General features: G+C 45.9%; 2 protein-coding genes across 3 annotated transcripts; both read right to left on the bottom strand.

The window, feature by feature from the left end:
• Positions 1 to 116: 116 nt before the first annotated feature.
• LOC125751314 (uncharacterized) lies at positions 117 to 5,715 on the bottom strand. 2 transcript variants are annotated; one of them, XM_049029977.1, is made up of 13 exons: positions 5,531 to 5,715; positions 4,905 to 5,019; positions 4,683 to 4,807; positions 4,248 to 4,338; positions 3,887 to 3,966; positions 3,557 to 3,601; positions 3,409 to 3,455; positions 2,820 to 3,022; positions 2,508 to 2,592; positions 2,034 to 2,171; positions 1,372 to 1,949; positions 1,043 to 1,119; positions 117 to 571 (listed from the first exon to the last, which is right to left on the bottom strand). In XM_049029977.1, exons 2-13 carry the CDS (start codon positions 4,998 to 5,000, stop codon positions 499 to 501), a joined length of 1,638 nt encoding a protein of 545 aa, XP_048885934.1. In that variant the 5' UTR covers positions 5,001 to 5,019; positions 5,531 to 5,715; the 3' UTR covers positions 117 to 498. The 2 variants fall into 2 exon arrangements, with proteins under 2 accessions (XP_048885934.1, XP_048885933.1); XM_049029976.1 differs by lacking the exon at positions 5,531 to 5,715 and adding an exon at positions 5,348 to 5,524.
• Positions 5,716 to 5,918: 203 nt separating this feature from the next.
• LOC125751315 (transmembrane protein 170A-like) lies at positions 5,919 to 9,818 on the bottom strand. Its single transcript, XM_049029979.1, has 3 exons — positions 9,594 to 9,818; positions 7,911 to 8,081; positions 5,919 to 7,396 (listed from the first exon to the last, which is right to left on the bottom strand). The coding sequence occupies exons 1-3, from the start codon at positions 9,706 to 9,708 to the stop codon at positions 7,266 to 7,268; spliced, it is 417 nt and encodes a 138-aa protein (XP_048885936.1). The 5' UTR covers positions 9,709 to 9,818; the 3' UTR covers positions 5,919 to 7,265.
• Between the last annotated feature and the right edge of the window lie 1,617 nt (positions 9,819 to 11,435).

The raw sequence follows: 11,435 nt of genomic DNA, 5'->3' as shown, positions 1-11,435 counted from the left end.
ATCGTGACGATACCATTATCCAAACTCACTGTCAGAGTGAGGCTTCACGCCAGCTAGATGTTTAACCATCATACTCTATGTGTCAGCAGTACTTGGCTGTAAGACAGAAGACAGGAAACATTTGAACATTTTATTGCTTTTCAACATCACCATTAGGTAACATTTGAAGTGGAGCTCCCTGCTGCATCAGGGGACACCTGGGTAGGTAGTAAAACCACAGAGAGTCTGTAAGTATGAACTATGAAAACACCCCAGACTTCAACAATGAAGAGCTCTGGGCAGCATCCACAATGAACTATAACCCATTGACATGAAAGGGTCAAACTGGTCCTGTCTGAACACCCCCAGAACTTTCGGGGACAGTAAACGTGCCCCCCTCCCTTATCAAGCTGGTGTGTCTCACCAATTGAACGAAATGTCCCACGAACAAGGAAAAACAGCGCCACCTTGTGGCCGGACAAATCAAAGCTTTGCCAAACAGCAGCTCCTGCAGACAGATCAGCCATTTCCCTCTCCCCTGTCTGCGTGAGCCAGGTACCAGACAGACCACTGCAACAACTCATCTGGAACCCTGTGAAAACACATACACAACTCAATCTACTCCAGCAGTGTGCACAGAGCTCAGGTCACATGGCTAATTTAACAGTGACACAAACAGGAATCACATGTACTTGAACATCCTCCTGTAATCATATTTGCTGTTGCGTGTTTGTAAATACAGTGTTTTAATTGTAACATTTCCACATCCAGATCTCAGTGTGGGATACGGACGTATTTAGGTGATATGGTTTGACTGAGATCATAGACACAATTCTCTTGCTCCAGAGCAAAGCACCTTGGATTAGTGTCGGCTGTGTGAGAGCTTTTAGGAGACACTGAAATTTCTCCAGTTACGACACCAATACCAGCTCTACAGGCCTAATCCTAACTAATAGTAAACACACATAGCTGAACCTCTGCAGGCCACCAGGTGCTGTGTAACAGCACAATTAATTCAAAGTAGGACAGAGCCATTCACAGCTAGGGCACGAGGTGGCAGTACCTGTAGAGGCGGAGAGCTTCCAATGCGCGGGCCGAGGGTTTGTATATGTAGCTGAACGGGGTTCCATCCGGGTGGACCTAAGGCCAAAAGACCAGAATCAAGACTGGGGCCTGGTTCACAGAGAAACCAGCAGGGTTTAACTGGTGTATTTCAACTCTAAGCGTTAAGGACTAGCCAGAAGATTTAGAAGAGCGTTACTGCTTCACCCAAGCTGTTCAACAAGTATGTAGAACATCAGGCCATCAAGTTATTTAAGCAGCAGCAAAATAGCAGAATATTCACATAGCTACCAGTCTTCATCTCACACAAGCTCAGCCTGGACATCTTACCGTAAGCGGTTTCCTTTGTGGCTCTGAAAAAGGGCCGACTTCAGTCGTGCTGGTGCTTTGGCCGCAGGCATTTCGGCCGAGCCCAGGCCCTCCCTGGCTCTCTTGAGTGTCGAACAGCCAGGACGGGGGGCTCCTAATCTTGGTTAATCCCGTACTTCCACTCTGTGGTTCTTCTTTGTCTTCCTCGGATGGACCCTTTTCGCTTATGGGCAATAGAGATGGAGTCCTCTTCCTGGCTCTCCCTAGCTTCCTCTTGATGTGCTCCTTCTCTCCCTCTCTGGTATTTTTGGTACTGAGAAAACTTGAGGACTGAGGTCCATCAGAGCAGGGTGGTGTGGTGAAGGAGGTGCTGGGTCTCTGATATGGAGGCAGGCTCCAGTCCTCTGACCTCGCAGAGACCTCACTGTTCAGGCTGAGCGGAGGATTGGGCGCTGGGGGATTCCCACGGCTCTCCGATTCCGGAGCCGCCTCATCACAGGCAGCAGGCACGAAGAGCTCAAGGCTGTGACTAGTCGATGCCTGAGTGCTCATCGCCGCAGCACAGATGCCATCCAGGGTGATGGATCCAGATGGAGACTCTGGGAATCATGGGAGATAAGGGTGCAAATAACAAAAAGCTGGGACCCATTTCCATAAAAGCACAATGTGCTTTCTTTTCATACCTTGGTCAGCAAGCAGGGAAGATGTATCAGCACCAGCCGAGTCAAACATATCCCAGGGGTTAGCAGGCTCAGAATCCTGGATAAGCGAGTTGTTCACATCTTCAGCGTCCTGCAGGACGGCATCTTCTTCACGACTAACTATACACAAAAAGCAGAGCAGGCACTAATCAACCGACACACAGGCAGACCAGCATGGACGTGAGGTTTGATCTGTGTCGCCATATATGGCCAATGCACAGGCAGACCAACAGGTTGTCCGAACTCACCATTACCCCCCTGAGCTGCAGTTACAGGGCCAGTGTGTGTGCAGGACTTTGGGGTAACCTTCAGGTCAGCCGTTCAAACTCAGGTGTGGGGACACTTCACCCAATCAGTCCTCTATTTAGGGAGTTGCAGCAAAAACCTGCATACACAACTTCCCTTTCTGGATAAGAGCGGCCACCCCGGATGTAAGTGAAGGGAAGCATGCATTACCTTCAGCAGACTCACGGGGGAGTTGTAGTCTCTCTTCTGCAGGGATGATGAGGTGGGAGACGGGCACAGTGAAGGGAGGATCCCCCTGGGAACCCCAGGGTAGAGCTTAGATAGCAACACCCAGGTCAGACCCAAACCAACACCTACTACCCCAGACAGAGAGTCTGCTTACAGCTTCTAATGTACCATGAATCCTAAAAAAGAAAACCTGTTATCTCCTGGGTTCAGCTGATCAGGACATTGACACAAGAAAGATACTGAAGCCGTCTTCTCTTTCAATAAAGTGCACCAGAGTTCTGGGAAGCTCCTCACCTTGTACCGGACTCTGTCTATATCCCAACCAGTGGCCAGGTACCTGGACAACGGGGCAGGTGGGCAACTCTGCCTGGAGGTGGAGGGCTGGGGGGATGGAGGGTGATACCTAGAGGGCTTCAGCAGACAGGCTGACAGATCCTTCAGCAGGGAGGCAGTCCTGTGGTCCTGCCACTCATGCACCAGCTCTGATAAACAGAAGGCTGGGAAACAGGACACACACGATTGGAAGAGGACCTGGATGGTATTAGTGGAAAAACAACCAGCATTTGAGTGCATGGTAAGGGGAGATCCAACAGACTCTCGATCCATCACTGAGAGGGCATGGAGCTTATCCCAGGCAGCAAAGGGCAAAAGGCTGAGGTATCAGGCCATTGCATGGTGCATGTACACATACACACTCTGGCCAATTTTGAGACATTACTTAACCCAAATGCATGACTTTGGACTGTGCAGAACAGCAGTGGGATTTAAACCCCCAAATCTATAGGCGTAAGACCCACCAAATGTTTGTATTTATTTCTCCATGTAAGCCACAAAATTTGAAGGTGTGTGTGTGTGTGTGTGTCAGGGAATTTGGGAATCCAACCTGATTGCGTGCCCGCGGTCAGATCTGAACCATCATTCTGCAGGGACCTGAAGAACATGATCAGGGAGTGATGGACATTAACACAGCAACCGCACACAAGACACCAGTCATGGCCTGTACTGTGAGAAGCCAAGGGGCCTCAGCTCACCTCCAGGTTTCATAAATCTTCTGCCTCACACTGGGAAGGGTTGTGCTGAAAGAGAGAAGCAACACTGCATCATGGAGAAGCCAGTAAACACCATCCTGCCACAGATAAACCCCCCCCCACCCCACCCCACCCCATGACAGAGAAAACAGAGCTCAACTTTCCAGTGGTAACTCACCTGCAAAATTATGCACATTATCTCCTTTACCACTCACTCTATATACTGAATTACAGTCAATGGAATGAACCAGCAGCTAATGTGGTGGCAATGGATCTGCCACAAGGTTACCGATCCAGGATCAGTCATTATGGGACAGAAGCTGTATCTCTTACCAGCTGGGAAAGTGACACTTGACTGGCCCAGGAGCCATGGTGGCCATTTCATTGATGATCAGGAAAAACTGACACTTGCTCTGAGTGAAGGAGAGCCAATGGTCAGGTGATCGGTATGAGACTTTAAGGCTTTAGCAGCACAGCTTAGGCCATGGGTGGCCAATATTATCCAGAAAGGGCTGTTTGTAAGCGGGTTTTCGCTGCAACTCCCTAATCAGATTACTAATTAGAGTCCTTACACCTGGGTTTGAACAGCTGACCTAAAGTTTCCCAAAAACCTGCATACACACTGGATCTTTGTGGATAAGATTGGCCGCCCCTGGCTTAGGCACTGAAGAGGCAGCAAACATATCCAACTCACATCTTCCGGTTCCAACTGAAACTCAAGGTTGTACTTGCACAGGAAGACAGTTGAGTTGGTGATGCTCTGGAGGGACTCCCGCTCTTCCAGCCTGGCAGGATGGGAGGAGTGGCTAAGAGGCTCAAATCATGAAGGAACATCTAATAGTAATGGCCAAATGAAGCTTGGTGAACCACTTGTTGCATTTCCTGACCCCAATAGATGGTGCTCTCTGTTCAGAAAAGGACTCAAAGCATGTTTAGTGGGGTCAAAAAAATACAGCAAATGGTTCATGAAGCTTCATTTAGGCCTCACCATCATCTTGTGTCGCTTAGTAAAGATCTCAACAGCACTGACCCAACACAGACAGGCTCCTCACCAGACATCCCAGAGCAATTCCCTCATATTGCAGCAAACCTGTATTCTCATAGAAGTAGATGACTACAGATTACTTACTCCTCAAGCTTCTCCCAGGCTGTCCTGGTAAGGATCCCAGGAATCTGAACCAGCCCATCAGAAAGAAACAGCAGGGCTACTGCATCCTGTGTCAGTTTCTCCTGTGGATCAGGCAGATTGCCCAACTGAGGAGAAACATCCCAAGAACGTGAATAAGAAACTTGTGCCTTTCAGCCAACTTCAGACTATTGAGATGCAGTTGTTCAGGGATCGAAACAGTACCCCAAGAATGTGAGCTTTAATTCTGGATTGTCTTTCTTTGATGCTATAGCTCTGTATCAGGTCCTCAATCCATGGCTCTATATGGTCCATCCTCATTTTATACCGAATGGGCGTTCTGTGAGACAAAAACATATCAGGTGTAACCTCGGTGGCTTTCCCCTTTTATGAGACACCCTACAAATGTTTCAGGTAAACAGAAACACAGCCGATATCGGGACTACAATTGGGACGCAAGAAAATCTTGGCTGGGAAGAGTGAACTTGTACTTCCGCTGGCACATTATCCACCACAATAAAGAATAAACACAAGACAAGTCATATTTTTGTAACAGGGCAAAATATTATAGCAAAAAGAGCTCTTCTTCGGCAGTAGTGTGGAGTGGCACATTCTTAGGGTAAATTTACTTTTTAAAAAGTGCATATTAAAGTCTTTGTCGTAATTACCGAGTACGTATCTGTTTAATACGTTTTTCACTAGTTAACATTTTAAAATATATCACAGGAGAAAGCCAACAACCCAGAGCTGAAATATCAGTTATTTCCACACAGTACTGATTAAACAACGTAAGGCATTTCATATAGCATTTAATATAGTAAATAAAGTGCACAGTTTAAACTACAGCTAACCAGTTAGTCTGCGCGCTTTCCGGTGTCCGGTCCGCGATGATATCCTTCCGTCGCCCGAGCGGACTCTGTTATACAGTTCCTAACGATCGACTACAGCATATGGGGTATTTTGGTTTAAACGTAGTTTCACATCCGCAGAGGTGAGGTGGTAAATTGAAAAAATGCGCTGGCGGTATTAGTCTGGAAAACTGACGTGTCACGAACGCATAAACGACTGATGAACCGTGAGACTGTAATAAAAAAAATGAACATTTCAGGTTCGTAATATTATTATTTATACAAACCACACGCTTGCGTGAAATACCTTTAATGAAACAGAACACGTAATATTATTTCAAAGTTTCAGCAGAATCATAGGTTCCTAAAAGTAAGGAAGGATACAAGAAGATATTTTACATCATTTTATTCTGAAATCTAGTTGATGGAAAACTATTGGCACTTAGTGTACAGCAGGTCAAATGAAGCTGGTTGTAAAATTATAACAAATCAGATCACAAATGAAACTTATCAAAGACCCATTGATGATAACAGCACGAGGACAAGGGGAAAGTGCTAGGAGTCTCATTAAGCAGAAAGTCTTCATCCCAAACACATGCCCATGAGTGTCTTTCAACGCACATATGACCATATCATATTCACTCGGCTGTTCTTCCTTTCCTAAAGCTAAAATTAATTAGAAGGACAAACACGTTATTAAAGTCTGTCCGCTGTAGAGTTTTCCATCCACATGTAGATGACTATGCATTTTAATGCTGGTACTTTGTAGTTTTTTTACGACGATCTTAATCTAATGCCAAATTGGCTGCAATTATGATGTTTAACATATTGTTCACGTTCCACAAATTTGCAGTTAGCATAAAAAAATCCAGTGTATTTCAAAGAAACGCTAGTCTTTTTTTAACCTTATATTTTGGTTAACGTTCTAGAAATATAATTACAGCTTATTAAGTAAGTCAGATATTACATATTCAGAAATAAAATGCATTGGATGATAAATCATATTAAACATTTGGCTAAATTTGAAAATGTCTAAGTATATAACAAGAAAGCATAATTGTTGTAAAGGAAACCCTTTAGTTTTCATCAGACTCTGCAATATTCTTTTTCAAAGTTGAAAATATTTGAAGTACAAGTGTGTTGAGAACACCAGAGGCCAGAATGCATGTGCAAATTTAATTACTGAATCATAAGCTTCTACTGAAATTAGGAGAGAGAAATCCATCTGTAAACATTTTGCACCTTCCTCTTCGAATGGAAAAACGCAAATGAATGCATAGAGTTTTCATTAAATATTGGAAAGGAAATTCAGTGCAAGTCACTGCTGGGTCAACATGGGCACCATGTCTCATAGTGATGACATCACAACCCAGCAGCCGACATCTGAGAATGCCACAGGACACAGAACATGTGAGAGTTAACCATGACTTGCTCACATCGGCAGTACTAATAGAAAGATCTATCTGCTGAGAAGCTGCTTGCCTGAAAACTTGAATTTCAGATGGAAACCTGTGGGGACTCCCTCCAAATTGCCTGAGAGAGAATAAGGATGATCCAGCTGTCAAATCCTAAAGAGTCCTTCCCTGAAGCTTTGTGGGTATACAGACACTGCAAAGCTTGTAAGCGCTCTGGACAGCAGGGTGCGGCCCATCTGTGAGATGTCAAGGGCAATATGCAATCTTGCCGGTGCTCGCCCCACAGCAATTTGAGGCACTGCTTGGCACCACCTGGGCCAGTGTTATAGCGTGGCTAAGACCCTGAAGAAGGAGATGAGCAGGACGCAGAAGGACTGCCCCACCCCAAAAACCAAGGCCTCCAGCGAAATCATCTTCTTCCCTGCCGCTTTGTACACACCTGCAATCGCGGCACCTGTGAAGAGGAGAGAAATGGGGACAGTGGTCAGTCGCAGCTGATGCCCGGTAATATTATCAATGACAAAGTCTTCTGGCTCATGTGGAGGGGTAAGGAAATGACTCAACCCAAGTAGGTAAAAGTTCTGATTCTGGGGTCATTTCACCCACTAATGTGAACAGGAATATTTCTTTTCTAATGTGGTTTCAACGTCACCGGAAAGTACAATTTGAACTATACGGTGTCAAGGTTTCTATGATCTCGATGTCACCGTGTAAATTGCTGTGGTCAATGAAATATATTCAGTTTTCTAGTTCAGAAATGTGGACTGTAGACTGTAAACACAGCTGAGCTTGTGTTGGAAGCACTGACCATTACAGCCTTGGCCTATCAGGGCAGCCTCCTGTGGCACAATTTGTACTTTGTGATTTTTCAGTGAATTTCAAAAAAGTCCGCTGTGTGTTATGTCCGGCGGTCTGAAACGTGCTGATGATGCTCCATGCTTAATGGGACGCTTCTTTAGGGTACGCACTGGTGAGAACCCCCCCACACACTGGGCCCAGGACGCTCATGAGCAGGATGGCGACGGGCATGAACCGTGCCACCTTGTGCCACCGCAGTGTTGCGACGGCCAGGAGAGCTGCGGGGAGGTGGAACATCAGCGAGGAAGCCACTGCCCAAAGGAACACACCATACCACATCTCTGTGGGGGGGTAGGGGGAGGAAAGTAAGTCATGACAGACACCCTGATTTCTAAACCCACTTCCACTACAGCAGTGCTTCTCAAACTCGGTCCTCGGGACCCACTGCCCTGCTTCTTTTCCAGCTATCCCTGCCCTACACACAAGTCCCAGCTGTCTTTCAGCTTCTGATTGACTGAACACACCTGATCCAGGTAATCAGCAGTGTGTAGGGCAAGGATAGCTGGAAAAGCAGGGCAGTGGGTCCCGAGGACCGAGTTTGAGAACCACTGATCTACATCATTCATCAGGGCCTAGAAGCTCTCCAGTCTGAATTCCAGGATGCACTCACTGCCCCTTTAAGAAGGGTGTTTGGGCAGATCTGCTATGTGATCTGAGTATCATTCTGAATCCGAAAAGAAGCCCAACTGATGCACCTGTGTTTCCCATTCCATTCCTCGGGCACGATCAGACAGTCCACGTTTTTGCTCCATCCTGGAACTGGCAGGGAGTGAAAATGTGACTGTCTGGCAGGGAGCTCAGAGGGAGCAAAAACATGGACCGACTGTGGGTCCCTGAGGACCGGATTGGGAAACGCTGCAGTAACAACCTGCAGTATTTATGTCTGTTTTACACATATTTAAAATATATGAAATATTGACTCACAGTGATCCTTTGAAACTTGAAGTTAGTACAACTACCGTTAAATTACGAGAACTGGATGTTTCAGGATACATGACATTCAAGGTTTGGGTCCTTGCGGATGCTGTAAGTGACTTGTATCAATAACCAAAGAACAAGGCAGCAACACAAGTGTCTATCCACGGCTGTCTCTTTCATTCTGTATTGTGTGACAAATGACACATGAGGTACTGAACCTGCAGCACGACACAAATGATCCAGTAACTGGCGTGAACCAATCGCTCCCTGTAACACACACTCTATTTGCACACTCACTTAGCGCACATTGATCATTCAAAATAACTTAGCACACTACGCATAAGAATATCACACATCATAAAATTTACAACATTGACAATTCTGCTAAAGCTTGATGTTCTTACTCCTGTGCTGGACTGGCATCCTGTCCAAGATGTATCGAGTCTCGTGCCCTGTGCTGCAGGAATAGGCGCCAGGCCCCTACCCATCACCCTGACCAGTAAATGCAGTTAGAAGATGGACAGGATACATAATCTTCTTGCTGCATAATCTTCCTCTGCACACATCAACGCAACCCGTCAGTCTTAAGTGTTACGGGGTGCAGAGACCCTGATCTCCCAGACTTAAATGTCACCGGGGGGACAATGATCCTGGTCCCCCAGTAATTAAATGTTCGAGGGTACAGTCCCTCATTCCCACAAAGCAGCTACCGCACCAAACTTTTCATTTATTCGGTGAATTCACCGTATGGCCAGTAAGCTAAAGATAACTGGATGCCATGCTAACCGTATCGGCTCCTCCTACGCCGGGAAACATGCGGACACCGAAACACGTTAGAAGGCGGTTTTGAAAACGTTTAAACAACCGTATCTGACCTGAGAAGCCGCACAGCGATGTGTCGTTGCCACATTTGGTGCCATTTTCCCTAGGTACCAAATTCAGGCTGAGGATCTGCTGTACAAACCCTATTTCACTATATGCGCCCTGCATAGCTGGGACGCGGCGGTTGACAGCCCGTAGGGTGGCGTTTACACGGGTCGGGGTAGCGCCTCGCCCTCCATGCTCCCAGATGCAGCTCGTAAACACAAACCTGTCGTGTGACGTCACGCCCCCGAGACACGCCCCTCTGTCTTCTCACAGCGCACTCTTTGGGCTTCGCTCTCCATTGGCTCGCACGCGTAACGTCGTGCTCATTCGACCAATCGTAACAGAGTGTGTTGAAGACGCAGTACGCATATTTTATTGCGAATCTCGAGCTCGTTTGTATAGCTCAGACCTGCAGTAAGAACTTTAAATGATAGAAGATTTTAATGATTCTGCGGAAGGCTTATTGACATGTCGACAGCCAGAAGATCTTTTGCCAGTGTTAAGTCCAACAAATTATGAAATCTGTAAAAGTAGGTTTCAAAGCAGATTTCCAGTACATGCTTATGGTCACCAAACCGCGCCTCCGGTCGACCACTTTCCTCTCCGGTTTTAAAATACTTTCGAAAATATGTCACAATAAAGTAGTCACCTGTAATCAAACTGAGAAAACGAACAATTTACATCCTAAAGGAGGGTATGATGGATATATCATATGATCAGTGGCATGATGATTGTGTGGTGCCCTAATTATAATTCTTTAGCTGGTTTCTAAAAGAAACCAACTGGTCTCATCCCAAACCCAACACTGAAACACTAGGCTGCCGTTTCGCACTAAGAATAAAACGCTGGGTGGAGCTGCAGTATAAACAAATACATGTATAATTATCGATAAAATTAATTAAACACTTTCGATGTGTCTGCATAGCCCTTTATTCTGTGGTTTGTCATATTACATTTTATTAAAGAAGGTATTTATTTATTCTATTTATTTATTTATTTATTTATTATGTATTTATTTTATCATGTTTTCCAAGATGATGCTTGGACACATAAGGGGGCGGGGTACACAAGACAAAAACAATTATGAGAACAAACAAAAGAAACAGTAGACGCTGCTGCATGGATATTTCCTCACAATTTGGGAAATATTATGATCGTCCTCTGCCATCTCCCAAGCAGACCCGTAGCTAGAAATAAATTTCGTGGGGTGTCCAGCATAGTACCCCCTTGGTACATTTTGCTGCCCGACTGGGGGTGGGGTTGAAATCCGTAATTTTATTACATGGCTAAATATCTTCCTGCTTCCCTTCACAACACTCCTGTCAAGGAAACACACAAGTCAAACTATGACATTGATAAGGAATTCAAGGCACAAATCGCGTCTCTGGTGAACCTGACATACGTCCATAAACATACGTTTTAAAGGCTGGATTTTAGCTGCTCTTCCACATCATGCATTTTACTGAAAAGACAGGATTATTTCTTCAGACTCCGCGGCGCTTTCAGCATGTGTTACACCACACTGCCACCTTGTGGAAGCCTTTGCTATCACTTCCTCTTCACTACATGACCCCTGGCTAAGCTCCCAGTTGCCGGGTTATAACGGTTGTACATAGAGCCGTGCAGAATGAGGTTGAGCAGAGAGGCCCGAGTGTCCGTATTGTGACAAAGGGCAGATGTGCACAGGCAGGTGTGCAAGAAGCTGCTGCACAAAGAGAACAGGGGTAAAATGCTGGTTTGGTGCCTGTTGCGCGGCACTCACAATGGACTAACTGTACTGCCGTGTTTCTTTGGGTGTGTGTGTGTATAATTATTACATTGTGGGGACCAGATTTCCCCACAATATGATA

Source organism: Brienomyrus brachyistius, chromosome 11, assembly GCF_023856365.1.
Source record: "Brienomyrus brachyistius isolate T26 chromosome 11, BBRACH_0.4, whole genome shotgun sequence".
Classification (NCBI taxonomy): Eukaryota; Metazoa; Chordata; class Actinopteri; order Osteoglossiformes; family Mormyridae; genus Brienomyrus; species Brienomyrus brachyistius.
This window is presented reverse-complemented; position numbering and strand designations above follow the sequence as displayed.

Coding starts and splice junctions, on each gene's coding strand:
- LOC125751314 (XM_049029976.1), bottom strand. CDS start 5,481: ATGAAATGCCTTACGTTGTTTAATCAGTACTGTGTGGAAATAACTGAT. Junction 4,339..4,682: donor GCCTGGGAGAAGCTTGAGGA/GTAAGTAATCTG, acceptor CCATCCTGCCAG/GCTGGAAGAGCGGGAGTCCC. Junction 3,023..3,408: donor GACCGCGGGCACGCAATCAG/GTTGGATTCCCA, acceptor CCTGTTTCCCAG/CCTTCTGTTTATCAGAGCTG.
- LOC125751315 (XM_049029979.1), bottom strand. CDS start 9,708: ATGCAGGGCGCATATAGTGAAATAGGGTTTGTACAGCAGATCCTCAGC. Junction 8,082..9,593: donor ATCGCTGTGCGGCTTCTCAG/GTCAGATACGGT, acceptor ACCCCCCCACAG/AGATGTGGTATGGTGTGTTC. Junction 7,397..7,910: donor GTGTGGGGGGGTTCTCACCA/GTGCGTACCCTA, acceptor TCCTCTTCACAG/GTGCCGCGATTGCAGGTGTG.